Source organism: Melospiza melodia, chromosome 3 (genome assembly GCF_035770615.1).
Source record: "Melospiza melodia melodia isolate bMelMel2 chromosome 3, bMelMel2.pri, whole genome shotgun sequence".
NCBI classification, from domain to species: domain Eukaryota; kingdom Metazoa; phylum Chordata; class Aves; order Passeriformes; family Passerellidae; genus Melospiza; species Melospiza melodia.
Genome location: NC_086196.1, coordinates 118,348,560 through 118,373,416, shown reverse-complemented (window position 1 = coordinate 118,373,416; position 24,857 = coordinate 118,348,560). Strand labels below are relative to the sequence as shown.

General features: G+C 53.9%; 6 protein-coding genes and 2 pseudogenes across 6 annotated transcripts; all 8 read left to right on the top strand.

Moving 5' to 3' along the window:
* Positions 1 to 831: 831 nt before the first annotated feature.
* LOC134416616 (inositol 1,4,5-trisphosphate receptor-interacting protein-like 1) lies at positions 832 to 2,368 on the top strand. The gene is given in 2 exon segments (XM_063153376.1): positions 832 to 1,997; positions 1,999 to 2,368. Coding segments are annotated over 2 exon segments (1,536 nt in total).
* A 1,611-nt stretch (positions 2,369 to 3,979) lies between these two features.
* LOC134416615 (inositol 1,4,5-trisphosphate receptor-interacting protein-like 1) lies at positions 3,980 to 5,152 on the top strand. The gene has a single exon (XM_063153375.1). It carries the CDS (start codon positions 3,980 to 3,982, stop codon positions 5,150 to 5,152), a length of 1,173 nt encoding a protein of 390 aa, XP_063009445.1.
* A 1,975-nt stretch (positions 5,153 to 7,127) lies between these two features.
* Positions 7,128 to 8,664, top strand: LOC134416614 (inositol 1,4,5-trisphosphate receptor-interacting protein-like 1). The gene is given in 2 exon segments (XM_063153374.1): positions 7,128 to 8,293; positions 8,295 to 8,664. Coding segments are annotated over 2 exon segments (1,536 nt in total).
* A 1,622-nt stretch (positions 8,665 to 10,286) lies between these two features.
* LOC134416613 (inositol 1,4,5-trisphosphate receptor-interacting protein-like 1) lies at positions 10,287 to 11,823 on the top strand (annotated as a pseudogene).
* Positions 11,824 to 13,445: 1,622 nt separating this feature from the next.
* On the top strand, positions 13,446 to 14,982 carry LOC134416612 (inositol 1,4,5-trisphosphate receptor-interacting protein-like 1; annotated as a pseudogene).
* A 1,622-nt stretch (positions 14,983 to 16,604) lies between these two features.
* On the top strand, positions 16,605 to 18,141 carry LOC134416611 (inositol 1,4,5-trisphosphate receptor-interacting protein-like 1). The gene is given in 2 exon segments (XM_063153373.1): positions 16,605 to 17,773; positions 17,775 to 18,141. Coding segments are annotated over 2 exon segments (1,536 nt in total).
* Positions 18,142 to 19,752: 1,611 nt separating this feature from the next.
* LOC134416610 (inositol 1,4,5-trisphosphate receptor-interacting protein-like 1) lies at positions 19,753 to 21,289 on the top strand. The gene is given in 2 exon segments (XM_063153372.1): positions 19,753 to 20,918; positions 20,920 to 21,289. Coding segments are annotated over 2 exon segments (1,536 nt in total).
* Positions 21,290 to 22,910: 1,621 nt separating this feature from the next.
* LOC134416609 (inositol 1,4,5-trisphosphate receptor-interacting protein-like 1) lies at positions 22,911 to 24,447 on the top strand. Its single transcript, XM_063153370.1, is given in 2 exon segments — positions 22,911 to 24,076; positions 24,078 to 24,447. Coding segments are annotated over 2 exon segments (1,536 nt in total).
* Positions 24,448 to 24,857: the final 410 nt, after the last annotated feature.

Genomic DNA, 24,857 nt, shown 5'->3' with positions numbered 1-24,857 from the left:
TGGAAATCTCCTCCCCAACAGCTGCTCATCATCCTTACGAAGCGTCTCCAGGGAATCAAGGTCCTCTGGCCGTGGCACAGCAGGAAGAGAGATCCTGCTATGGAGAAGCCCCATGTCACTTCCAGGCCATTCATTACTACACACCCAGGGGTGTCACATAGGTTCCAAGAGTGACCCCAAAAGCACACATGTCAGCAGCAAGGCAAGCAGTTCTATCTCTGAGCAGAAGACTTCCAGGAACAAAGCATTCATTGGTCACGTTACCCATTTTGCGATTAGGAAGGCTTTGAGGCCTCCTACATGTTTTGTGAAGGGAAGAGCCCGTGTGTCCATTGCGACCCATGGGTCTGCTGTTTTTGCATGTCAGGTCTTTGCTTGCCAGGGGCCATTAGGATTCCCAGAGGTGCGGTAGAGATGGAGGGTGGGGCAGGCCTGGCCTGGATGCACACTGGCATGTGTGACATCACAGCCGCAGTGTGACAATGGGGGCAGCTGCCAGGAGGAGCAGCAGGTAACTGCCCCAGTGCGGCCTCGGCGAGCGGCGAGCGTGCACGCAGACAGGAGGCTGTGCTGAACGCGGAGAGAGGCCCACGGCAGAAACGCGAGTATTCGGGGAGCGGCTTCTCAGCGGGCATCCAGAGGCAGTCCCTGGTGGCAGGGCCTTTGTCCAGACCCTTTGTGCCGGTGCTGGGGCAGCGGCACAGGCCTGGCAGGCTGCCAGCCCCTGGGCCCCCTCTGTCCTGCCTTGAGATCCCTGGGGCTCCTCTCCCCACTTGCCCTATCAGTTGCTCCCTCCCATCCCCACTGGACCCCTGCTCAGTGCCCCAGGCCATGTTTGCCATTACATTCCTTCTCTTGCTTGTGCAAGGCCTCACCCAGTACTCGCAGCAGGCCGGGGATGGGCTGGATGAGGCCACCCTGGAGCGCATGCAGCAGCGTGCTGAGTATCTGGAGCAGCAGATGACTCAGCTGATTCAGGAGCTGGAGCAGATGAAGCCGGAGCAGAGTGGTGGGGCCTGGGGAGCCCTGCCTGGGTGGCAGTTCTGGGCTCTGAGCGGAATCCTCATGCTTCTCTTGGTGCTGTGGTTTGGACATGGGAAAAGTCGATGTGCTCCAGACAACCGTGGCCACAAGGAGAGGTCCAGCAGCAACTTGGTGGAGGAGGAAGAAAGATGGAACATTGTTGGAAATGTGGAAGAGGGCAATGTCGATGACAATGAGGAGATGGCAAACGGAGAAGAAGACGATGGTATCAATGTGCAAAGGAAGCTTGGAAGCCTTTTAGAGGAGCGCATACAGGAGTTGCCTGTTCTGGATCTGGACAAAGGATTCTCCATGATCGCGGACCTGGTGGACAAACTCATCCACGTCTTTGGAGAAGGCTTGTCCAACAGTTTCTACCCGGTGCCACAACCAGCCATGGGAGTGGGCAGTGCCTTTGAAGGCTGCACTCCCCATGCACAAGATGTTGTGTACCGTTTGCTTGTTCCCCTGAGTGCCCCTCCAGGACATGCCTTCCACCTGGAGCTGGACACTGCAGCAGCGGTCCAGAGGAAGTTCTGTGTCCGTGTGGAGCGGGTGTGCACCTGCAGGAGGGAGAGGCTGGAGGAGGACATGCTGTGTTTCCTCCACCACCCCGAGGAGGAGCTGAGAAGGAAACAGGACCCCAGCCTCCTGCACACCCTGTGCACCGGCTGCTATCTAGATGTGGAGAAAACTGTCCACTGGTTCTATGGATTTGTGAGAGTCGCCTGGCTGCTGTTGCCTGAATCGTGCCACTGGCGTTTAAGGTTGCAGCCCTCCAGCCGCTCCTGCAAATTTCAGCTGAGCAAAGACAAGGAAAGCTTCACGGTTGAGATGTTCTTTGCCGTGCGGCAAGGAGACTCAGATGTCTTTGTGAGCAGCCAGCCTACAGAAGTAGGCATCCCAAGCACAACGTGGCTGGAGACTTACGCCGTGGCAGAGGCAAAATTCTTCAGGCACATTTCCAGACAGGTCTCCTAGCCTGCAGCTCCTCACGGGCTTCCTGATGGGTGTAGGTTTCTCCAGCTGTGTCCTGAAGACAGTGGAGATACACCTCCTGAGCACTGTACCCCTGACAGGGTGGGGCAGGAGTGATTTTGGGCAGCGAGTGATGGCTATCCTGAAGTCCCTCCGCTGCTCACTGGAGATAAAACAGCTTCACCACTTTGTCATCGGCAATGAGAGCTTTCCTACGGAGATCAGCTTGCCCTCCGGCTTCCAGGTGGCTGTAGCACCCAGTCTCCTAGAGCACCTGGCCAGAAGTCCAGATACCCAAAGGAAGGCCGTGCAGGACTACAATTGCCTGCTGGATCGGTTTGAACAACTGCTCATCCACAGCCATTGAAAGAGATCGTGGTGCACAGAGCTGTGCCTGTGGGGCCTCTTGACACACCCTGTATATATTAACCTCTCGTAGTTAGTACATTTAGTTAGTGCAGTAGGTATTAGAACTCTGTAATTAATGCTCTTACTATATTTATTATTCTCCCAAAATTAGTGCATTTATTTTATGGACCCAGTAGTTAGTGAATGTACCATAGGTATTCGGACACTCTAGTTACTGCTTTTTCTATAGATATATGTTAACAGCCTGTAGTTAGTGCCTTCAGGAATCCCCATCCTTCTTTTAATTTGTTTCAATAAACTGGGCTATTCCAGCATCTGGATTGTGCAAGCTCTTCTTGAACTTGAGCAGAACTAGTGCATTTGTAAATTCTACTAGTTGTGAATTTGTGATTGGGTGGGAATAGGCACTGTTATTAACAAGCCTTTTTTAACAAACACACAAAATAATGCCTTTGTGTTGCTCCTCTCAGTTGTCTTCCTGGTGCAGCAGCCACTGATGACCACGGTGGCTTCAAAGATGATTTTGCCCTGTGTTGTCCTTGCCTTCTGATGCCATGCTGGCCATCCCACCTGGGCTCCAAAACTCCCTGGCAGCTGTGGCTGGGCAGGCACCAGACATGAGCCACCGCTGCTGTGACTCCTTGTGTTCACTGGGGTGACAATGAAGGTTGGGCCCATCCCAGATGCTCTGCTGGATTTTGGCACTGCAGAAATGCACTTGTTGTACATGCAGAACGCTGTGCTCTTGTGCTGTGTCGGCAGTGAGAATTGCCTGCTGGAAATCTCCTCCCCAACAGCTGCTCATCATCCTTACGAAGCGTCTCCAGGGAATCAAGGTCCTCTGGCCGTGGCACAGCAGGAAGAGAGATCCTGCTATGGAGAAGCCCCATGTCACTTCCAGGCCATTCATTACTACACACCCAGGGGTGTCACACAGGTTCCAAGAGTGACCCCAAAAGCACACATGTCAGCAGCAAGGCAAGCAGTTCTATCTCTGAGCAGAAGACTTCCAGGAACAAAGCATTCATTGGTCATGTTACCCATTTTGCGATTAGGAAGGCTTTGAGGCCTCCTACATGTTTTGTGAAGGGAAGAGCCCGTGTGTCCATTGCGACCCATGGGTCTGCTGTATTTGCATGTCAGGTCTTTGCTTGCCAGGGGCCATTAGGATTCCCAGAGGTGCGGTAGAGATGGAGGGTGGGGCAGGCCTGGCCTGGATGCACACTGGCATGTGTGACATCACAGCCGCAGTGTGACAATGGGGGCAGCTGCCAGGAGGAGCAGCAGGTAACGCTGCCCCAGTGCAGCCTCGGCGAGCGGCGAGCGTGCACGCAGACAGGAGGCTGTGCTGAACGCGGAGAGAGGCCCACGGCAGAAACGCGAGTATTCGGGGAGCGGCTTCTCAGCGGGCATCCAGAGGCAGTCCCTGGTGGCAGGGCCTTTGTCCAGACCCTTTGTGCCGGTGCTGGGGCAGCGGCACAGGCCTGGCAGGCTGCCAGCCCCTGGGCCCCCTCTGTCCTGCCTTGAGATCCCTGGGGCTCCTCTCCCCACTTGCCCTATCAGTTGCTCCCTCCCATCCCCACTGGACCCCTGCTCAGTGCCCCAGGCCATGTTTGCCATTACATTCCTTCTCTTGCTTGTGCAAGGCCTCACCCAGTACCCGCAGCAGGCTGGGGATGGGCTGGATGAGGCCACCCTGGAGCGCATGCAGCAGCGTGCTGATTATCTGGAGCAGCAGATGACTCAGCTGATTCAGGAGCTGGAGCAGATGAAGCCGGAGCAGAGTGGTGGGGCCTGGGGAGCCCTGCCTGGGTGGCAGTTCTGGGCTCTGAGCGGAATCCTCATGCTTCTCTTGGTGCTGTGGTTTGGACATGGGAAAAGTCGATGTGCTCCAGACAACCGTGGCCACAAGGAGAGGTCCAGCAGCAACTTGGTGGAGGAGGAAGAAAGATGGAACATTGTTGGAAATGTGGAAGAGGGCAATGTCGATGACAATGAGGAGATGGCAAACGGAGAAGAAGACGATGGTATCAATGTGCAAAGGAAGCTTGGAAGCCTTTTAGAGGAGCGCATACAGGAGTTGCCTGTTCTGGATCTGGACAAAGGATTCTCCATGATCGCGGACCTGGTGGACAAACTCATCCACGTCTTTGGAGAAGGCTTGTCCAACAGTTTCTACCCGGTGCCACAACCAGCCATGGGAGTGGGCAGTGCCTTTGAAGGCTGCACTCCCCATGCACAAGATGTTGTGTACCGTTTGCTTGTTCCCCTGAGTGCCCCTCCAGGACATGCCTTCCACCTGGAGCTGGACACTGCAGCAGCGGTCCAGAGGAAGTTCTGTGTCCGTGTGGAGCGGGTGTGCACCTGCAGGAGGGAGAGGCTGGAGGAGGACATGCTGTGTTTCCTCCACCACCCCGAGGAGGAGCTGAGAAGGAAACAGGACCCCAGCCTCCTGCACACCCTGTGCACCGGCTGCTATCTAGATGTGGAGAAAACTGTCCACTGGTTCTATGGATTTGTGAGAGTCGCCTGGCTGCTGTTGCCTGAATCGTGCCACGGGCGTTTAAGGTTGCAGCCCTCCAGCCGCTCCTGCAAATTTCAGCTGAGCAAAGACAAGGAAAGCTTCACGGTTGAGATGTTCTTTGCCGTGCGGCAAGGAGACTCAGATGTCTTTGTGAGCAGCCAGCCTACAGAAGTAGGCATCCCAAGCACAACGTGGCTGGAGACTTACGCCGTGGCAGAGGCAAAATTCTTCAGGCACATTTCCAGACAGGTCTCCTAGCCTGCAGCTCCTCACGGGCTTCCTGATGGGTGTAGGTTTCTCCAGCTGTGTCCTGAAGACAGTGGAGATACACCTCCTGAGCACTGTACCCCTGACAGGGTGGGGCAGGAGTGATTTTGGGCAGCGAGTGATGGCTATCCTGAAGTCCCTCCGCTGCTCACTGGAGATAAAACAGCTTCACCACTTTGTCATCGGCAATGAGAGCTTTCCTACGGAGATCAGCTTGCCCTCCGGCTTCCAGGTGGCTGTAGCACCCAGTCTCCTAGAGCACCTGGCCAGAAGTCCAGATACCCAAAGGAAGGCCGTGCAGGACTACAATTGCCTGCTGGATCGGTTTGAACAACTGCTCATCCACAGCCATTGAAAGAGATCGTGGTGCACAGAGCTGTGCCTGTGGGGCCTCTTGACACACCCTGTATATATTAACCTCTCGTAGTTAGTACATTTAGTTAGTGCAGTAGGTATTAGAACTCTGTAATTAATGCTCTTACTATATTTATTATTCTCCCAAAATTAGTGCATTTATTTTATGGACCCAGTAGTTAGTGAATGTACCATAGGTATTCGGACACTCTAGTTACTGCTTTTTCTATAGATATATGTTAACAGCCTGTAGTTAGTGCCTTCAGGAATCCCCATCCTTCTTTTAATTTGTTTCAATAAACTGGGCTATTCCAGCATCTGGATTGTGCAAGCTCTTCTTGAACTTGAGCAGAACTAGTGCATTTGTAAATTCTACTAGTTGTGAATTTGTGATTGGGTGGGAATAGGCACTGTTATTAACAAGCCTTTTTTAACAAACACACAAAATAATGCCTTTGTGTTGCTCCTCTCAGTTGTCTTCCTGGTGCAGCAGCCACTGATGACCACGGTGGCTTCAAAGATGATTTTGCCCTGTGTTGTCCTTGCCTTCTGATGCCATGCTGGCCATCCCACCTGGGCTCCAAAACTCCCTGGCAGCTGTGGCTGGGCAGGCACCAGACATGAGCCACCGCTGCTGTGACTCCTTGTGTTCACTGGGGTGACAATGAAGGTTGGGCCCATCCCAGATGCTCTGCTGGATTTTGGCACTGCAGAAATGCACTTGTTGTACATGCAGAACGCTGTGCTCTTGTGCTGTGTCGGCAGTGAGAATTGCCTGCTGGAAATCTCCTCCCCAACAGCTGCTCATCATCCTTACGAAGCGTCTCCAGGGAATCAAGGTCCTCTGGCCGTGGCACAGCAGGAAGAGAGATCCTGCTATGGAGAAGCCCCATGTCACTTCCAGGCCATTCATTACTACACACCCAGGGGTGTCACACAGGTTCCAAGAGTGACCCCAAAAGCACACATGTCAGCAGCAAGGCAAGCAGTTCTATCTCTGAGCAGAAGACTTCCAGGAACAAAGCATTCATTGGTCATGTTACCCATTTTGCGATTAGGAAGGCTTTGAGGCCTCCTACATGTTTTGTGAAGGGAAGAGCCCGGGTGTCCATTGCGACCCATGGGTCTGCTGTTTTTGCATGTCAGGTCTTTGCTTGCCAGGGGCCATTAGGATTCCCAGAGGTGCGGTAGAGATGGAGGGTGGGGCAGGCCTGGCCTGGATGCACACTGGCATGTGTGACATCACAGCCGCAGTGTGACAATGGGGGCAGCTGCCAGGAGGAGCAGCAGGTAACGCTGCCCCAGTGCAGCCTCGGCGAGCGGCGAGCGTGCACGCAGACAGGAGGCTGTGCTGAACGCGGAGAGAGGCCCACGGCAGAAACGCGAGTATTCGGGGAGCGGCTTCTCAGCGGGCATCCAGAGGCAGTCCCTGGTGGCAGGGCCTTTGTCCAGACCCTTTGTGCCGGTGCTGGGGCAGCGGCACAGGCCTGGCAGGCTGCCAGCCCCTGGGCCCCCTCTGTCCTGCCTTGAGATCCCTGGGGCTCCTCTCCCCACTTGCCCTATCAGTTGCTCCCTCCCATCCCCACTGGACCCCTGCTCAGTGCCCCAGGCCATGTTTGCCATTACATTCCTTCTCTTGCTTGTGCAAGGCCTCACCCAGTACCCGCAGCAGGCCGGGGATGGGCTGGATGAGGCCACCCTGGAGCGCATGCAGCAGCGTGCTGATTATCTGGAGCAGCAGATGACTCAGCTGATTCAGGAGCTGGAGCAGATGAAGCCGGAGCAGAGTGGTGGGGCCTGGGGAGCCCTGCCTGGGTGGCAGTTCTGGGCTCTGAGCGGAATCCTCATGCTTCTCTTGGTGCTGTGGTTTGGACATGGGAAAAGTCGATGTGCTCCAGACAACCGTGGCCACAAGGAGAGGTCCAGCAGCAACTTGGTGGAGGAGGAAGAAAGATGGAACATTGTTGGAAATGTGGAAGAGGGCAATGTCGATGACAATGAGGAGATGGCAAACGGAGAAGAAGACGATGGTATCAATGTGCAAAGGAAGCTTGGAAGCCTTTTAGAGGAGCGCATACAGGAGTTGCCTGTTCTGGATCTGGACAAAGGATTCTCCATGATCGCGGACCTGGTGGACAAACTCATCCACGTCTTTGGAGAAGGCTTGTCCAACAGTTTCTACCCGGTGCCACAACCAGCCATGGGAGTGGGCAGTGCCTTTGAAGGCTGCACTCCCCATGCACAAGATGTTGTGTACCGTTTGCTTGTTCCCCTGAGTGCCCCTCCAGGACATGCCTTCCACCTGGAGCTGGACACTGCAGCAGCGGTCCAGAGGAAGTTCTGTGTCCGTGTGGAGCGGGTGTGCACCTGCAGGAGGGAGAGGCTGGAGGAGGACATGCTGTGTTTCCTCCACCACCCCGAGGAGGAGCTGAGAAGGAAACAGGACCCCAGCCTCCTGCACACCCTGTGCACCGGCTGCTATCTAGATGTGGAGAAAACTGTCCACTGGTTCTATGGATTTGTGAGAGTCGCCTGGCTGCTGTTGCCTGAATCGTGCCACTGGCGTTTAAGGTTGCAGCCCTCCAGCCGCTCCTGCAAATTTCAGCTGAGCAAAGACAAGGAAAGCTTCACGGTTGAGATGTTCTTTGCCGTGCGGCAAGGAGACTCAGATGTCTTTGTGAGCAGCCAGCCTACAGAAGTAGGCATCCCAAGCACAACGTGGCTGGAGACTTACGCCGTGGCAGAGGCAAAATTCTTCAGGCACATTTCCAGACAGGTCTCCCAGCCTGCAGCTCCTCACGGGCTTCCTGATGGGTGTAGGTTTCTCCAGCTGTGTCCTGAAGACAGTGGTGATACACCTCCTGAGCACTGTACCCCTGACAGGGTGGGGCAGGAGTGATTTTGGGCAGCGAGTGATGGCTATCCTGAAGTCCCTCCGCTGCTCACTGGAGATAAAACAGCTTCACCACTTTGTCATCGGCAATGAGAGCTTTCCTACGGAGATCAGCTTGCCCTCCGGCTTCCAGGTGGCTGTAGCACCCAGTCTCCTAGAGCACCTGGCCAGAAGTCCAGATACCCAAAGGAAGGCCGTGCAGGACTACAATTGCCTGCTGGATCGGTTTGAACAACTGCTCATCCACAGCCATTGAAAGAGATCGTGGTGCACAGAGCTGTGCCTGTGGGGCCTCTTGACACACCCTGTATATATTAACCTCTCGTAGTTAGTACATTTAGTTAGTGCAGTAGGTATTAGAACTCTGTAATTAATGCTCTTACTATATTTATTATTCTCCCAAAATTAGTGCATTTATTATATATATATATGAGGACCCAGTAGTTAGTGAATGTACCATAGGTATTCGGACACTCTAGTTACTGCTTTTTCTATAGATATATGTTAACAGCCTGTAGTTAGTGCCTTCAGGAATCCCCATCCTTCTTTTAATTTGTTTCAATAAACTGGGCTATTCCAGCATCTGGATTGTGCAAGCTCTTCTTGAACTTGAGCAGAACTAGTGCATTTGTAAATTCTACTAGTTGTGAATTTGTGATTGGGTGGGAGTAGGCACTGTTATTAACAAGCCTTTTTTAACAAACACACAAAATAATGCCTTTGTGTTGCTCCTCTCAGTTGTCTTCCTGGTGCAGCAGCCACTGATGACCACGGTGGCTTCAAAGATGATTTTGCCCTGTGTTGTCCTTGCCTTCTGATGCCATGCTGGCCATCCCACCTGGGCTCCAAAACTCCCTGGCAGCTGTGGCTGGGCAGGCACCAGACATGAGCCACCGCTGCTGTGACTCCTTGTGTTCACTGGGGTGACAATGAAGGCTGGGCCCATCCCAGATGCTCTGCTGGGCTTTGGCACTGCAGAAATGCACTTGTTGTACATGCAGAACGCTGTGCTCTTGTGCTGTGTCGGCAGTGAGAATTGCCTGCTGGAAATCTCCTCCCCAACAGCTGCTCATCACCCTTACGAAGCGTCTCCAGGGAATCAAGGTCCTCTGGCCGTGGCACAGCAGGAAGAGAGATCCTGCTATGGAGAAGCCCCATGTCACTTCCAGGCCATTCATTACTACACACCCAGGGGTGTCACATAGGTTCCAAGAGTGACCCCAAAAGCACACATGTCAGCAGCAAGGCAAGCAGTTCTATCTCTGAGCAGAAGACTTCCAGGAACAAAGCATTCATTGGTCATGTTACCCATTTTGCGATTAGGAAGGCTTTGAGGCCTCCTACATGTTTTGTGAAGGGAAGAGCCCGTGTGTCCATTGCGACCCATGGGTCTGCTGTATTTGCATGTCAGGTCTTTGCTTGCCAGGGGCCATTAGGATTCCCAGAGGTGCGGTAGAGATGGAGGGTGGGGCAGGCCTGGCCTGGATGCACACTGGCATGTGTGACATCACAGCCGCAGTGTGACAATGGGGGCAGCTGCCAGGAGGAGCAGCAGGTAACGCTGCCCCAGTGCAGCCTCGGCGAGCGGCGAGCGTGCACGCAGACAGGAGGCTGTGCTGAACGCGGAGAGAGGCCCACGGCAGAAACGCGAGTATTCGGGGAGCGGCTTCTCAGCGGGCATCCAGAGCCAGTCCCTGGTGGCAGGGCCTTTGTCCAGACCCTTTGTGCCGGTGCTGGGGCAGCGGCACAGGCCTGGCAGGCTGCCAGCCTCCGGGGCCCCCTCTGTCCTGCCTTGAGATCCCTGGGGCTCCTCTCCCCACTTGCCCTATCAGTTGCTCCCTCCCATCCCCACTGGACCCCTGCTCAGTGCCCCAGGCCATGTTTGCCATTACATTCCTTCTCTTGCTTGTGCAAGGCCTCACCCAGTACCCGCAGCAGGCCGGGGATGGGCTGGATGAGGCCACCCTGGAGCGCATGCAGCAGCGTGCTGAGTATCTGGAGCAGCAGATGACTCAGCTGATTCAGGAGCTGGAGCAGATGAAGCCGGAGCAGAGTGGTGGGGCCTGGGGAGCCCTGCCTGGGTGGCAGTTCTGGGCTCTGAGCGGAATCCTCATGCTTCTCTTGGTGCTGTGGTTTGGACATGGGAAAAGTCGATGTGCTCCAGACAACCATGGCCACAAGGAGAGGTCCAGCAGCAACTTGGTGGAGGAGGAAGAAAGATGGAACATTGTTGGAAATGTGGAAGAGGGCAATGTCGATGACAATGAGGAGATGGCAAATGGAGAAGAAGACGATGGTATCAATGTGCAAAGGAAGCTTGGAAGCCATTTAGAGGAGCGCATACAAGAGTTGCCTGTTCTGGATCTGGACAAAGGATTCTCCATGATCGCGGACCTGGTGGACAAACTCATCCACGTCTTTGGAGAAGGCTTGTCCAACAGTTTCTACCCGGTGCCACAACCAGCCATGGGAGTGGGCAGCGTCTTTGAAGGCTGCACTCCCCATGCACAAGATGTTGTGTACCGTTTGCTTGTTCCCCTGAGTGCCCCTCCAGGACATGCCTTCCACCTGGAGCTGGACACTGCAGGAGTGGTCCAGAGGAAGTTCTGTGTCCGTGTGGAGCGGGTGTGCACCTGCAGGAGGGAGAGGCTGGAGGAGGACATGCTGTGTTTCCTCCACCACCCCGAGGAGGAGCTGAGAAGGAAACAGGACCCCAGCCTCCTGCACACCCTGTGCACCGGCTGCTATCTAGATGTGGAGAAAACTGTCCACTGGTTCTATGGATTTGTGAGAGTCGCCTGGCTGCTGTTGCCTGAATCGTGCCACTGGCGTTTAAGGTTGCAGCCCTCCAGCCGCTCCTGCAAATTTCAGCTGAGCAAAGACAAGGAAAGCTTCACGGTTGAGATGTTCTTTGCCGTGCGGCAAGGAGACTCAGATGTCTTTGTGAGCAGCCAGCCTACAGAAGTAGGCATCCCAAGCACAACGTGGCTGGAGACTTACGCCGTGGCAGAGGCAAAATTCTTCAGGCACATTTCCAGACAGGTCTCCCAGCCTGCAGCTCCTCACGGGCTTCCTGATGGGTGTAGGTTTCTCCAGCTGTGTCCTGAAGACAGTGGAGATACACCTCCTGAGCACTGTACCCCTGACAGGGTGGGGCAGGAGTGATTTTGGGCAGCGAGTGATGGCTATCCTGAAGTCTCTCCGCTGCTCACTGGAGATAAAACAGCTTCACCACTTTGTCATCGGCAATGAGAGCTTTCCTACGGAGATCAGCTTGCCCTCCGGCTTCCAGGTGGCTGTAGCACCCAGTCTCCTAGAGCACCTGGCCAGAAGTCCAGATACCCAAAGGAAGGCCGTGCAGGACTACAATTGCCTGCTGGATCGGTTTGAACAACTGCTCATCCACAGCCATTGAAAGAGATCGTGGTGCACAGAGCTGTGCCTGTGGGGCCTCTTGACACACCCTGTATATATTAACCTCTCGTAGTTAGTACATTTAGTTAGTGCAGTAGGTATTAGAACTCTGTAATTAATGCTCTTACTATATTTATTATTCTCCCAAAATTAGTGCATTTATTATATATATATATGAGGACCCAGTAGTTAGTGAATGTACCATAGGTATTCGGACACTCTAGTTACTGCTTTTTCTATAGATATATGTTAACAGCCTGTAGTTAGTGCCTTCAGGAATCCCCATCCTTCTTTTAATTTGTTTCAATAAACTGGGCTATTCCAGCATCTGGATTGTGCAAGCTCTTCTTGAACTTGAGCAGAACTAGTGCATTTGTAAATTCTACTAGTTGTGAATTTGTGATTGGGTGGGAGTAGGCACTGTTATTAACAAGCCTTTTTTAACAAACACACAAAATAATGCCTTTGTGTTGCTCCTCTCAGTTGTCTTCCTGGTGCAGCAGCCACTGATGACCACGGTGGCTTCAAAGATGATTTTGCCCTGTGTTGTCCTTGCCTTCTGATGCCATGCTGGCCATCCCACCTGGGCTCCAAAACTCCCTGGCAGCTGTGGCTGGGCAGGCACCAGACATGAGCCACCGCTGCTGTGACTCCTTGTGTTCACTGGGGTGACAATGAAGGTTGGGCCCATCCCAGATGCTCTGCTGGATTTTGGCACTGCAGAAATGCACTTGTTGTACATGCAGAACGCTGTGCTCTTGTGCTGTGTCGGCAGTGAGAATTGCCTGCTGGAAATCTCCTCCCCAACAGCTGCTCATCATCCTTACGAAGCGTCTCCAGGGAATCAAGGTCCTCTGGCCGTGGCACAGCAGGAAGAGAGATCCTGCTATGGAGAAGCCCCATGTCACTTCCAGGCCATTCATTACTACACACCCAGGGGTGTCACATAGGTTCCAAGAGTGACCCCAAAAGCACACATGTCAGCAGCAAGGCAAGCAGTTCTATCTCTGAGCAGAAGACTTCCAGGAACAAAGCATTCATTGGTCACGTTACCCATTTTGCGATTAGGAAGGCTTTGAGGCCTCCTACATGTTTTGTGAAGGGAAGAGCCCGTGTGTCCATTGCGACCCATGGGTCTGCTGTATTTGCATGTCAGGTCTTTGCTTGCCAGGGGCCATTAGGATTCCCAGAGGTGCGGTAGAGATGGAGGGTGGGGCAGGCCTGGCCTGGATGCACACTGGCATGTGTGACATCACAGCCGCAGTGTGACAATGGGGGCAGCTGCCAGGAGGAGCAGCAGGTAACGCTGCCCCAGTGCAGCCTCGGCGAGCGGCGAGCGTGCACGCAGACAGGAGGCTGTGCTGAACGCGGAGAGAGGCCCACGGCAGAAACGCGAGTATTCGGGGAGCGGCTTCTCAGCGGGCATCCAGAGCCAGTCCCTGGTGGCAGGGCCTTTGTCCAGACCCTTTGTGCCGGTGCTGGGGCAGCGGCACAGGCCTGGCAGGCTGCCAGCCTCCGGGGCCCCCTCTGTCCTGCCTTGAGATCCCTGGGGCTCCTCTCCCCACTTGCCCTATCAGTTGCTCCCTCCCATCCCCACTGGACCCCTGCTCAGTGCCCCAGGCCATGTTTGCCATTACATTCCTTCTCTTGCTTGTGCAAGGCCTCACCCAGTACCCGCAGCAGGCCGGGGATGGGCTGGATGAGGCCACCCTGGAGCGCATGCAGCAGCGTGCTGAGTATCTGGAGCAGCAGATGACTCAGCTGATTCAGGAGCTGGAGCAGATGAAGCCGGAGCAGAGTGGTGGGGCCTGGGGAGCCCTGCCTGGGTGGCAGTTCTGGGCTCTGAGCGGAATCCTCATGCTTCTCTTGGTGCTGTGGTTTGGACATGGGAAAAGTCGATGTGCTCCAGACAACCATGGCCACAAGGAGAGGTCCAGCAGCAACTTGGTGGAGGAGGAAGAAAGATGGAACATTGTTGGAAATGTGGAAGAGGGCAATGTCGATGACAATGAGGAGATGGCAAATGGAGAAGAAGACGATGGTATCAATGTGCAAAGGAAGCTTGGAAGCCATTTAGAGGAGCGCATACAAGAGTTGCCTGTTCTGGATCTGGACAAAGGATTCTCCATGATCGCGGACCTGGTGGACAAACTCATCCACGTCTTTGGAGAAGGCTTGTCCAACAGTTTCTACCCGGTGCCACAACCAGCCATGGGAGTGGGCAGCGTCTTTGAAGGCTGCACTCCCCATGCACAAGATGTTGTGTACCGTTTGCTTGTTCCCCTGAGTGCCCCTCCAGGACATGCCTTCCACCTGGAGCTGGACACTGCAGGAGTGGTCCAGAGGAAGTTCTGTGTCCGTGTGGAGCGGGTGTGCACCTGCAGGAGGGAGAGGCTGGAGGAGGACATGCTGTGTTTCCTCCACCACCCCGAGGAGGAGCTGAGAAGGAAACAGGACCCCAGCCTCCTGCACACCCTGTGCACCGGCTGCTATCTAGATGTGGAGAAAACTGTCCACTGGTTCTATGGATTTGTGAGAGTCGCCTGGCTGCTGTTGCCTGAATCGTGCCACTGGCGTTTAAGGTTGCAGCCCTCCAGCCGCTCCTGCAAATTTCAGCTGAGCAAAGACAAGGAAAGCTTCACGGTTGAGATGTTCTTTGCCGTGCGGCAAGGAGACTCAGATGTCTTTGTGAGCAGCCAGCCTACAGAAGTAGGCATCCCAAGCACAACGTGGCTGGAGACTTACGCCGTGGCAGAGGCAAAATTCTTCAGGCACATTTCCAGACAGGTCTCCCAGCCTGCAGCTCCTCACGGGCTTCCTGATGGGTGTAGGTTTCTCCAGCTGTGTCCTGAAGACAGTGGTGATACACCTCCTGAGCACTGTACCCCTGACAGGGTGGGGCAGGAGTGATTTTGGGCAGCGAGTGATGGCTATCCTGAAGTCCCTCCGCTGCTCACTGGAGATAAAACAGCTTCACCACTTTGTCATCGGCAATGAGAGCTTTCCTACGGAGATCAGCTTGCCCTCCGGCTTCCAGGTGGCTGTAGCACCCAGTCTCCTAGAGCACCTGGCCAGAAGTCCAGATACCCAAAGGAAGGCCGTGCAGGACTACAATTGCCTGCTGGATCGGTTTGAACAACTGCTCATCCACAGCCATTGAAAGAGATCGTGGTGCACAGAGCTGTGCCTGTGGGGCCTCTTGACACACCCTGTATATATTAACCTCTCGTAGTTAGTACATTTAGTTAGTGCAGTAGGTATTAGAACTCTGTAATTAATGCTCTTACTATATTTATTATTCTCCCAAAATTAGTGCATTTATTATATATATATATGAGGACCCAGTAGTTAGTGAATGTACCATAGGTATTCGGACACTCTAGTTACTGCTTTTTCTATAGATATATGTTAACAGCCTGTAGTTAGTGCCTTCAGGAATCCCCATCCTTCTTTTAATTTGTTTCAATAAACTGGGCTATTCCAGCATCTGGATTGTGCAAGCTCTTCTTGAACTTGAGCAGAACTAGTGCATTTGTAAATTCTACTAGTTGTGAATTTGTGATTGGGTGGGAGTAGGCACTGTTATTAACAAGCCTTTTTTAACAAACACACAAAATAATGCCTTTGTGTTGCTCCTCTCAGTTGTCTTCCTGGTGCAGCAGCCACTGATGACCACGGTGGCTTCAAAGATGATTTTGCCCTGTGTTGTCCTTGCCTTCTGATGCCATGCTGGCCATCCCACCTGGGCTCCAAAACTCCCTGGCAGCTGTGGCTGGGCAGGCACCAGACATGAGCCACCGCTGCTGTGACTCCTTGTGTTCACTGGGGTGACAATGAAGGCTGGGCCCATCCCAGATGCTCTGCTGGGCTTTGGCACTGCAGGAATGAACTTGTTGGACATGCAGAACGCTGTGCTCTTGTGCTGTGTCGGCAGTGAGAATTGCCTGCTGGAAATCTCCTCCCCAACAGCTGCTCATCATCCTTACGAAGCGTCTCCAGGGAATCAAGGTCCTCTGGCCGTGGCACAGCAGGAAGAGAGATCCTGCTATGGAGAAGCCCCATGTCACTTCCAGGCCATTCATTACTACACACCCAGGGGTGTCACATAGGTTCCAAGAGTGACCCCAAAAGCACACATGTCAGCAGCAAGGCAAGCAGTTCTATCTCTGAGCAGAAGACTTCCAGGAACAAAGCATTCATTGGTCACGTTACCCATTTTGCGATTAGGAAGGCTTTGAGGCCTCCTACATGTTTTGTGAAGGGAAGAGCCCGTGTGTCCATTGTGACCCATGGGTCTGCTGTATTTGCATGTCAGGTCTTTGCTTGCCAGGGGCCATTAGGATTCCCAGAGGTGCGGTAGAGATGGAGGGTGGGGCAGGCCTGGCCTGGATGCACACTGGCATGTGTGACATCACAGCCGCAGTGTGACAATGGGGGCAGCTGCCAGGAGGAGCAGCAGGTAACGCTGCCCCAGTGCAGCCTCGGCGAGCGGCGAGCGTGCACGCAGACAGGAGGCTGTGCTGAACGCGGAGAGAGGCCCACGGCAGAAACGCGAGTATTCGGGGAGCGGCTTCTCAGCGGGCATCCAGAGCCAGTCCCTGGTGGCAGGGCCTTTGTCCAGACCCTTTGTGCCGGTGCTGGGGCAGCGGCACAGGCCTGGCAGGCTGCCAGCCTCCGGGGCCCCCTCTGTCCTGCCTTGAGATCCCTGGGGCTCCTCTCCCCACTTGCCCTATCAGTTGCTCCCTCCCATCCCCACTGGACCCCTGCTCAGTGCCCCAGGCCATGTTTGCCATTACATTCCTTCTCTTGCTTGTGCAAGGCCTCACCCAGTACCCGCAGCAGGCCGGGGATGGGCTGGATGAGGCCACCCTGGAGCGCATGCAGCAGCGTGCTGAGTATCTGGAGCAGCAGATGACTCAGCTGATTCAGGAGCTGGAGCAGATGAAGCCGGAGCAGAGTGGTGGGGCCTGGGGAGCCCTGCCTGGGTGGCAGTTCTGGGCTCTGAGCGGAATCCTCATGCTTCTCTTGGTGCTGTGGTTTGGACATGGGAAAAGTCGATGTGCTCCAGACAACCATGGCCACAAGGAGAGGTCCAGCAGCAACTTGGTGGAGGAGGAAGAAAGATGGAACATTGTTGGAAATGTGGAAGAGGGCAATGTCGATGACAATGAGGAGATGGCAAATGGAGAAGAAGACGATGGTATCAATGTGCAAAGGAAGCTTGGAAGCCATTTAGAGGAGCGCATACAAGAGTTGCCTGTTCTGGATCTGGACAAAGGATTCTCCATGATCGCGGACCTGGTGGACAAACTCATCCACGTCTTTGGAGAAGGCTTGTCCAACAGTTTCTACCCGGTGCCACAACCAGCCATGGGAGTGGGCAGCGTCTTTGAAGGCTGCACTCCCCATGCACAAGATGTTGTGTACCGTTTGCTTGTTCCCCTGAGTGCCCCTCCAGGACATGCCTTCCACCTGGAGCTGGACACTGCAGCAGTGGTCCAGAGGAAGTTCTGTGTCCGTGTGGAGCGGGTGTGCACCTGCAGGAGGGAGAGGCTGGAGGAGGACATGCTGTGTTTCCTCCACCACCCCGAGGAGGAGCTGAGAAGGAAACAGGACCCCAGCCTCCTGCACACCCTGTGCACCGGCTGCTATCTAGATGTGGAGAAAACTGTCCACTGGTTCTATGGATTTGTGAGAGTCGCCTGGCTGCTGTTGCCTGAATCGTGCCACTGGCGTTTAAGGTTGCAGCCCTCCAGCCGCTCCTGCAAATTTCAGCTGAGCAAAGACAAGGAAAGCTTCACGGTTGAGATGTTCTTTGCCGTGCGGCAAGGAGACTCAGATGTCTTTGTGAGCAGCCAGCCTACAGAAGTAGGCATCCCAAGCACAACGTGGCTGGAGACTTACGCCGTGGCAGAGGCAAAATTCTTCAGGCACATTTCCAGACAGGTCTCCCAGCCTGCAGCTCCTCACGGGCTTCCTGATGGGTGTAGGTTTCTCCAGCTGTGTCCTGAAGACAGTGGTGATACACCTCCTGAGCACTGTACCCCTGACAGGGTGGGGCAGGAGTGATTTTGGGCAGCGAGTGATGGCTATCCTGAAGTCCCTCCGCTGCTCACTGGAGATAAAACAGCTTCACCACTTTGTCATCGGCAATGAGAGCTTTCCTACGGAGATCAGCTTGCCTTCCGGCTTCCAGGTGGCTGTAGCACCCAGTCTCCTAGAGCACCTGGCCAGAAGTCCAGATACCCAAAGGAAGGCCGTGCAGGACTACAATTGCCTGCTGGATCGGTTTGAACAACTGCTCATCCACAGCCATTGAAAGAGATCGTGGTGCACAGAGCTGTGCCTGTGGGGCCTCTTGACACACCCTGTATATATTAACCTCTCGTAGTTAGTACATTTAGTTAGTGCAGTAGGTATTAGAACTCTGTAATTAATGCTCTTACTATATTTATTATTCTCCCAAAATTAGTGCATTTATTTTATGGACCCAGTAGTTAGTGAATGTACCATAGGTATTCGGACACTCTAGTTACTGCTTTTTCTATAGATATATGTTAACAGCCTGTAGTTAGTGCCTTCAGGAATCCCCATCCTTCTTTTAATTTGTTTCAATAAACTGGGCTATTCCAGCATCTGGATTGTGCAAGCTCTTCTTGAACTTGAGCAGAACTAGTGCATTTGTAAATTCTACTAGTTGTGAATTTGTGATTGGGTGGGAATAGGCACTGTTATTAACAAGCCTTTTTTAACAAACACACAAAATAATGCCTTTGTGTTGCTCCTCTCAGTTGTCTTCCTGGTGCAGCAGCCACTGATGACCACGGTGGCTTCAAAGATGATTTTGCCCTGTGTTGTCCTTGCCTTCTGATGCCATGCTGGCCATCCCACCTGGGCTCCAAAACTCCCTGGCAGCTGTGGCTGGGCAGGCACCAGACATGAGCCACCGCTGCTGTGACTCCTTGTGTTCACTGGGGTGACAATGAAGGTTGGGCCCATCCCAGATGCTCTGCTGGATTTTGGCACTGCAGAAATGCACTTGTTGTACATGCAGAACGCTGTGCTCTTGTGCTGTGTCGGCAGTGAGAATTGCCTGCTGGAAATCTCCTCCCCAACAGCTGCTCATCATCCTTACGAAGCGTCTCCAGGGAATCAAGGTCCTCTGGCCGTGGCACAGCAGGAAGAGAGATCCTGCTATGGAGAAGCCCCATGTCACTTCCAGGCCATTCATTACTACACACCCAGGGGTGTCACACAGGTTCCAAGAGTGACCCCAAAAGCACACATGTCAGCAGCAAGGCAAGCAGTTCTATCTCTGAGCAGAAGACTTCCAGGAACAAAGCATTCATTGGTCATGTTACCCATTTTGCGATTAGGAAGGCTTTGAGGCCTCCTACATGTTTTGTGAAGGGAAGAGCCCGGGTGTCCATTGCGACCCATGGGTCTGCTGTTTTTGCATGTCAGGTCTTTGCTTGCCAGGGGCCATTAGGATTCCCAGAGGTGCGGTAGAGATGGAGGGTGGGGCAGGCCTGGCCTGGATGCACACTGGCATGTGTGACATCACAGCCGCAGTGTGACAATGGGGGCAGCTGCCAGGAGGAGCAGCAGGTAACGCTGCCCCAGTGCAGCCTCGGCGAGCGGCGAGCGTGCACGCAGACAGGAGGCTGTGCTGAACGCGGAGAGAGGCCCACGGCAGAAACGCGAGTATTCGGGGAGCGGCTTCTCAGCGGGCATCCAGAGGCAGTCCCTGGTGGCAGGGCCTTTGTCCAGACCCTTTGTGCCGGTGCTGGGGCAGCGGCACAGGCCTGGCAGGCTGCCAGCCCCTGGGCCCCCTCTGTCCTGCCTTGAGATCCCTGGGGCTCCTCTCCCCACTTGCCCTATCAGTTGCTCCCTCCCATCCCCACTGGACCCCTGCTCAGTGCCCCAGGCCATGTTTGCCATTACATTCCTTCTCTTGCTTGTGCAAGGCCTCACCCAGTACCCGCAGCAGGCCGGGGATGGGCTGGATGAGGCCACCCTGGAGCGCATGCAGCAGCGTGCTGATTATCTGGAGCAGCAGATGACTCAGCTGATTCAGGAGCTGGAGCAGATGAAGCCGGAGCAGAGTGGTGGGGCCTGGGGAGCCCTGCCTGGGTGGCAGTTCTGGGCTCTGAGCGGAATCCTCATGCTTCTCTTGGTGCTGTGGTTTGGACATGGGAAAAGTCGATGTGCTCCAGACAACCGTGGCCACAAGGAGAGGTCCAGCAGCAACTTGGTGGAGGAGGAAGAAAGATGGAACATTGTTGGAAATGTGGAAGAGGGCAATGTCGATGACAATGAGGAGATGGCAAACGGAGAAGAAGACGATGGTATCAATGTGCAAAGGAAGCTTGGAAGCCTTTTAGAGGAGCGCATACAGGAGTTGCCTGTTCTGGATCTGGACAAAGGATTCTCCATGATCGCGGACCTGGTGGACAAACTCATCCACGTCTTTGGAGAAGGCTTGTCCAACAGTTTCTACCCGGTGCCACAACCAGCCATGGGAGTGGGCAGTGCCTTTGAAGGCTGCACTCCCCATGCACAAGATGTTGTGTACCGTTTGCTTGTTCCCCTGAGTGCCCCTCCAGGACATGCCTTCCACCTGGAGCTGGACACTGCAGCAGCGGTCCAGAGGAAGTTCTGTGTCCGTGTGGAGCGGGTGTGCACCTGCAGGAGGGAGAGGCTGGAGGAGGACATGCTGTGTTTCCTCCACCACCCCGAGGAGGAGCTGAGAAGGAAACAGGACCCCAGCCTCCTGCACACCCTGTGCACCGGCTGCTATCTAGATGTGGAGAAAACTGTCCACTGGTTCTATGGATTTGTGAGAGTCGCCTGGCTGCTGTTGCCTGAATCGTGCCACTGGCGTTTAAGGTTGCAGCCCTCCAGCCGCTCCTGCAAATTTCAGCTGAGCAAAGACAAGGAAAGCTTCACGGTTGAGATGTTCTTTGCCGTGCGGCAAGGAGACTCAGATGTCTTTGTGAGCAGCCAGCCTACAGAAGTAGGCATCCCAAGCACAACGTGGCTGGAGACTTACGCCGTGGCAGAGGCAAAATTCTTCAGGCACATTTCCAGACAGGTCTCCCAGCCTGCAGCTCCTCACGGGCTTCCTGATGGGTGTAGGTTTCTCCAGCTGTGTCCTGAAGACAGTGGTGATACACCTCCTGAGCACTGTACCCCTGACAGGGTGGGGCAGGAGTGATTTTGGGCAGCGAGTGATGGCTATCCTGAAGTCCCTCCGCTGCTCACTGGAGATAAAACAGCTTCACCACTTTGTCATCGGCAATGAGAGCTTTCCTACGGAGATCAGCTTGCCCTCCGGCTTCCAGGTGGCTGTAGCACCCAGTCTCCTAGAGCACCTGGCCAGAAGTCCAGATACCCAAAGGAAGGCCGTGCAGGACTACAATTGCCTGCTGGATCGGTTTGAACAACTGCTCATCCACAGCCATTGAAAGAGATCGTGGTGCACAGAGCTGTGCCTGTGGGGCCTCTTGACACACCCTGTATATATTAACCTCTCGTAGTTAGTACATTTAGTTAGTGCAGTAGGTATTAGAACTCTGTAATTAATGCTCTTACTATATTTATTATTCTCCCAAAATTAGTGCATTTATTATATATATATATGAGGACCCAGTAGTTAGTGAATGTACCATAGGTATTCGGACACTCTAGTTACTGCTTTTTCTATAGATATATGTTAACAGCCTGTAGTTAGTGCCTTCAGGAATCCCCATCCTTCTTTTAATTTGTTTCAATAAACTGGGCTATTCCAGCATCTGGATTGTGCAAGCTCTTCTTGAACTTGAGCAGAACTAGTGCATTTGTAAATTCTACTAGTTGTGAATTTGTGATTGGGTGGGAGTAGGCACTGTTATTAACAAGCCTTTTTTAACAAACACACAAAATAATGCCTTTGTGTTGCTCCTCTCAGTTGTCTTCCTGGTGCAGCAGCCACTGATGACCACGGTGGCTTCAAAGATGATTTTGCCCTGTGTTGTCCTTGCCTTCTGATGCCATGCTGGCCATCCCACCTGGGCTCCAAAACTCCCTGGCAGCTGTGGCTGGGCAGGCACCAGACATGAGCCACCGCTGCTGTGACTCCTTGTGTTCACTGGGGTGACAATGAAGGCTGGGCCCATCCCAGATGCTCTGCTGGGCTTTGGCACTGCAGAAATGCACTTGTTGTACATGCAGAACGCTGTGCTCTTGTGCTGTGTCGGCAGTGAGAATTGCCTGCTGGAAATCTCCTCCCCAACAGCTGCTCATCACCCTTACGAAGCGTCTCCAGGGAATCAAGGTCCTCTGGCCGTGGCACAGCAGGAAGAGAGATCCTGCTATGGAGAAGCCCCATGTCACTTCCAGGCCATTCATTACTACACACCCAGGGGTGTCACATAGGTTCCAAGAGTGACCCCAAAAGCACACATGTCAGCAGCAAGGCAAGCAGTTCTATCTCTGAGCAGAAGACTTCCAGGAACAAAGCATTCATTGGTCATGTTACCCATTTTGCGATTAGGAAGGCTTTGAGGCCTCCTACATGTTTTGTGAAGGGAAGAGCCCGGGTGTCCATTGCGACCCATGGGTCTGCTGTTTTTGCATGTCAGGTCTTTGCTTGCCAGGGGCCATTAGGATTCCCAGAGGTGCGGTAGAGATGGAGGGTGGGGCAGGCCTGGCCTGGATGCACACTGGCATGTGTGACATCACAGCCGCAGTGTGACAATGGGGGCAGCTGCCAGGAGGAGCAGCAGGTAACGCTGCCCCAGTGCAGCCTCGGCGAGCGGCGAGCGTGCACGCAGACAGGAGGCTGTGCTGAACGCGGAGAGAGGCCCACGGCAGAAACGCGAGTATTCGGGGAGCGGCTTCTCAGCGGGCATCCAGAGGCAGTCCCTGGTGGCAGGGCCTTTGTCCAGACCCTTTGTGCCGGTGCTGGGGCAGCGGCACAGGCCTGGCAGGCTGCCAGCCCCTGGGCCCCCTCTGTCCTGCCTTGAGATCCCTGGGGCTCCTCTCCCCACTTGCCCTATCAGTTGCTCCCTCCCATCCCCACTGGACCCCTGCTCAGTGCCCCAGGCCATGTTTGCCATTACATTCCTTCTCTTGCTTGTGCAAGGCCTCACCCAGTACCCGCAGCAGGCCGGGGATGGGCTGGATGAGGCCACCCTGGAGCGCATGCAGCAGCGTGCTGATTATCTGGAGCAGCAGATGACTCAGCTGATTCAGGAGCTGGAGCAGATGAAGCCGGAGCAGAGTGGTGGGGCCTGGGGAGCCCTGCCTGGGTGGCAGTTCTGGGCTCTGAGCGGAATCCTCATGCTTCTCTTGGTGCTGTGGTTTGGACATGGGAAAAGTCGATGTGCTCCAGACAACCGTGGCCACAAGGAGAGGTCCAGCAGCAACTTGGTGGAGGAGGAAGAAAGATGGAACATTGTTGGAAATGTGGAAGAGGGCAATGTCGATGACAATGAGGAGATGGCAAACGGAGAAGAAGACGATGGTATCAATGTGCAAAGGAAGCTTGGAAGCCTTTTAGAGGAGCGCATACAGGAGTTGCCTGTTCTGGATCTGGACAAAGGATTCTCCATGATCGCGGACCTGGTGGACAAACTCATCCACGTCTTTGGAGAAGGCTTGTCCAACAGTTTCTACCCGGTGCCACAACCAGCCATGGGAGTGGGCAGTGCCTTTGAAGGCTGCACTCCCCATGCACAAGATGTTGTGTACCGTTTGCTTGTTCCCCTGAGTGCCCCTCCAGGACATGCCTTCCACCTGGAGCTGGACACTGCAGCAGCGGTCCAGAGGAAGTTCTGTGTCCGTGTGGAGCGGGTGTGCACCTGCAGGAGGGAGAGGCTGGAGGAGGACATGCTGTGTTTCCTCCACCACCCCGAGGAGGAGCTGAGAAGGAAACAGGACCCCAGCCTCCTGCACACCCTGTGCACCGGCTGCTATCTAGATGTGGAGAAAACTGTCCACTGGTTCTATGGATTTGTGAGAGTCGCCTGGCTGCTGTTGCCTGAATCGTGCCACTGGCGTTTAAGGTTGCAGCCCTCCAGCCGCTCCTGCAAATTTCAGCTGAGCAAAGACAAGGAAAGCTTCACGGTTGAGATGTTCTTTGCCGTGCGGCAAGGAGACTCAGATGTCTTTGTGAGCAGCCAGCCTACAGAAGTAGGCATCCCAAGCACAACGTGGCTGGAGACTTACGCCGTGGCAGAGGCAAAATTCTTCAGGCACATTTCCAGACAGGTCTCCCAGCCTGCAGCTCCTCACGGGCTTCCTGATGGGTGTAGGTTTCTCCAGCTGTGTCCTGAAGACAGTGGTGATACACCTCCTGAGCACTGTACCCCTGACAGGGTGGGGCAGGAGTGATTTTGGGCAGCGAGTGATGGCTATCCTGAAGTCCCTCCGCTGCTCACTGGAGATAAAACAGCTTCACCACTTTGTCATCGGCAATGAGAGCTTTCCTACGGAGATCAGCTTGCCCTCCGGCTTCCAGGTGGCTGTAGCACCCAGTCTCCTAGAGCACCTGGCCAGAAGTCCAGATACCCAAAGGAAGGCCGTGCAGGACTACAATTGCCTGCTGGATCGGTTTGAACAACTGCTCATCCACAGCCATTGAAAGAGATCGTGGTGCACAGAGCTGTGCCTGTGGGGCCTCTTGACACACCCTGTATATATTAACCTCTCGTAGTTAGTACATTTAGTTAGTGCAGTAGGTATTAGAACTCTGTAATTAATGCTCTTACTATATTTATTATTCTCCCAAAATTAGTGCATTTATTATATATATATATGAGGACCCAGTAGTTAGTGAATGTACCATAGGTATTCGGACACTCTAGTTACTGCTTTTTCTATAGATATATGTTAACAGCCTGTAGTTAGTGCCTTCAGGAATCCCCATCCTTCTTTTAATTTGTTTCAATAAACTGGGCTATTCCAGCATCTGGATTGTGCAAGCTCTTCTTGAACTTGAGCAGAACTAGTGCATTTGTAAATTCTACTAGTTGTGAATTTGTGATTGGGTGG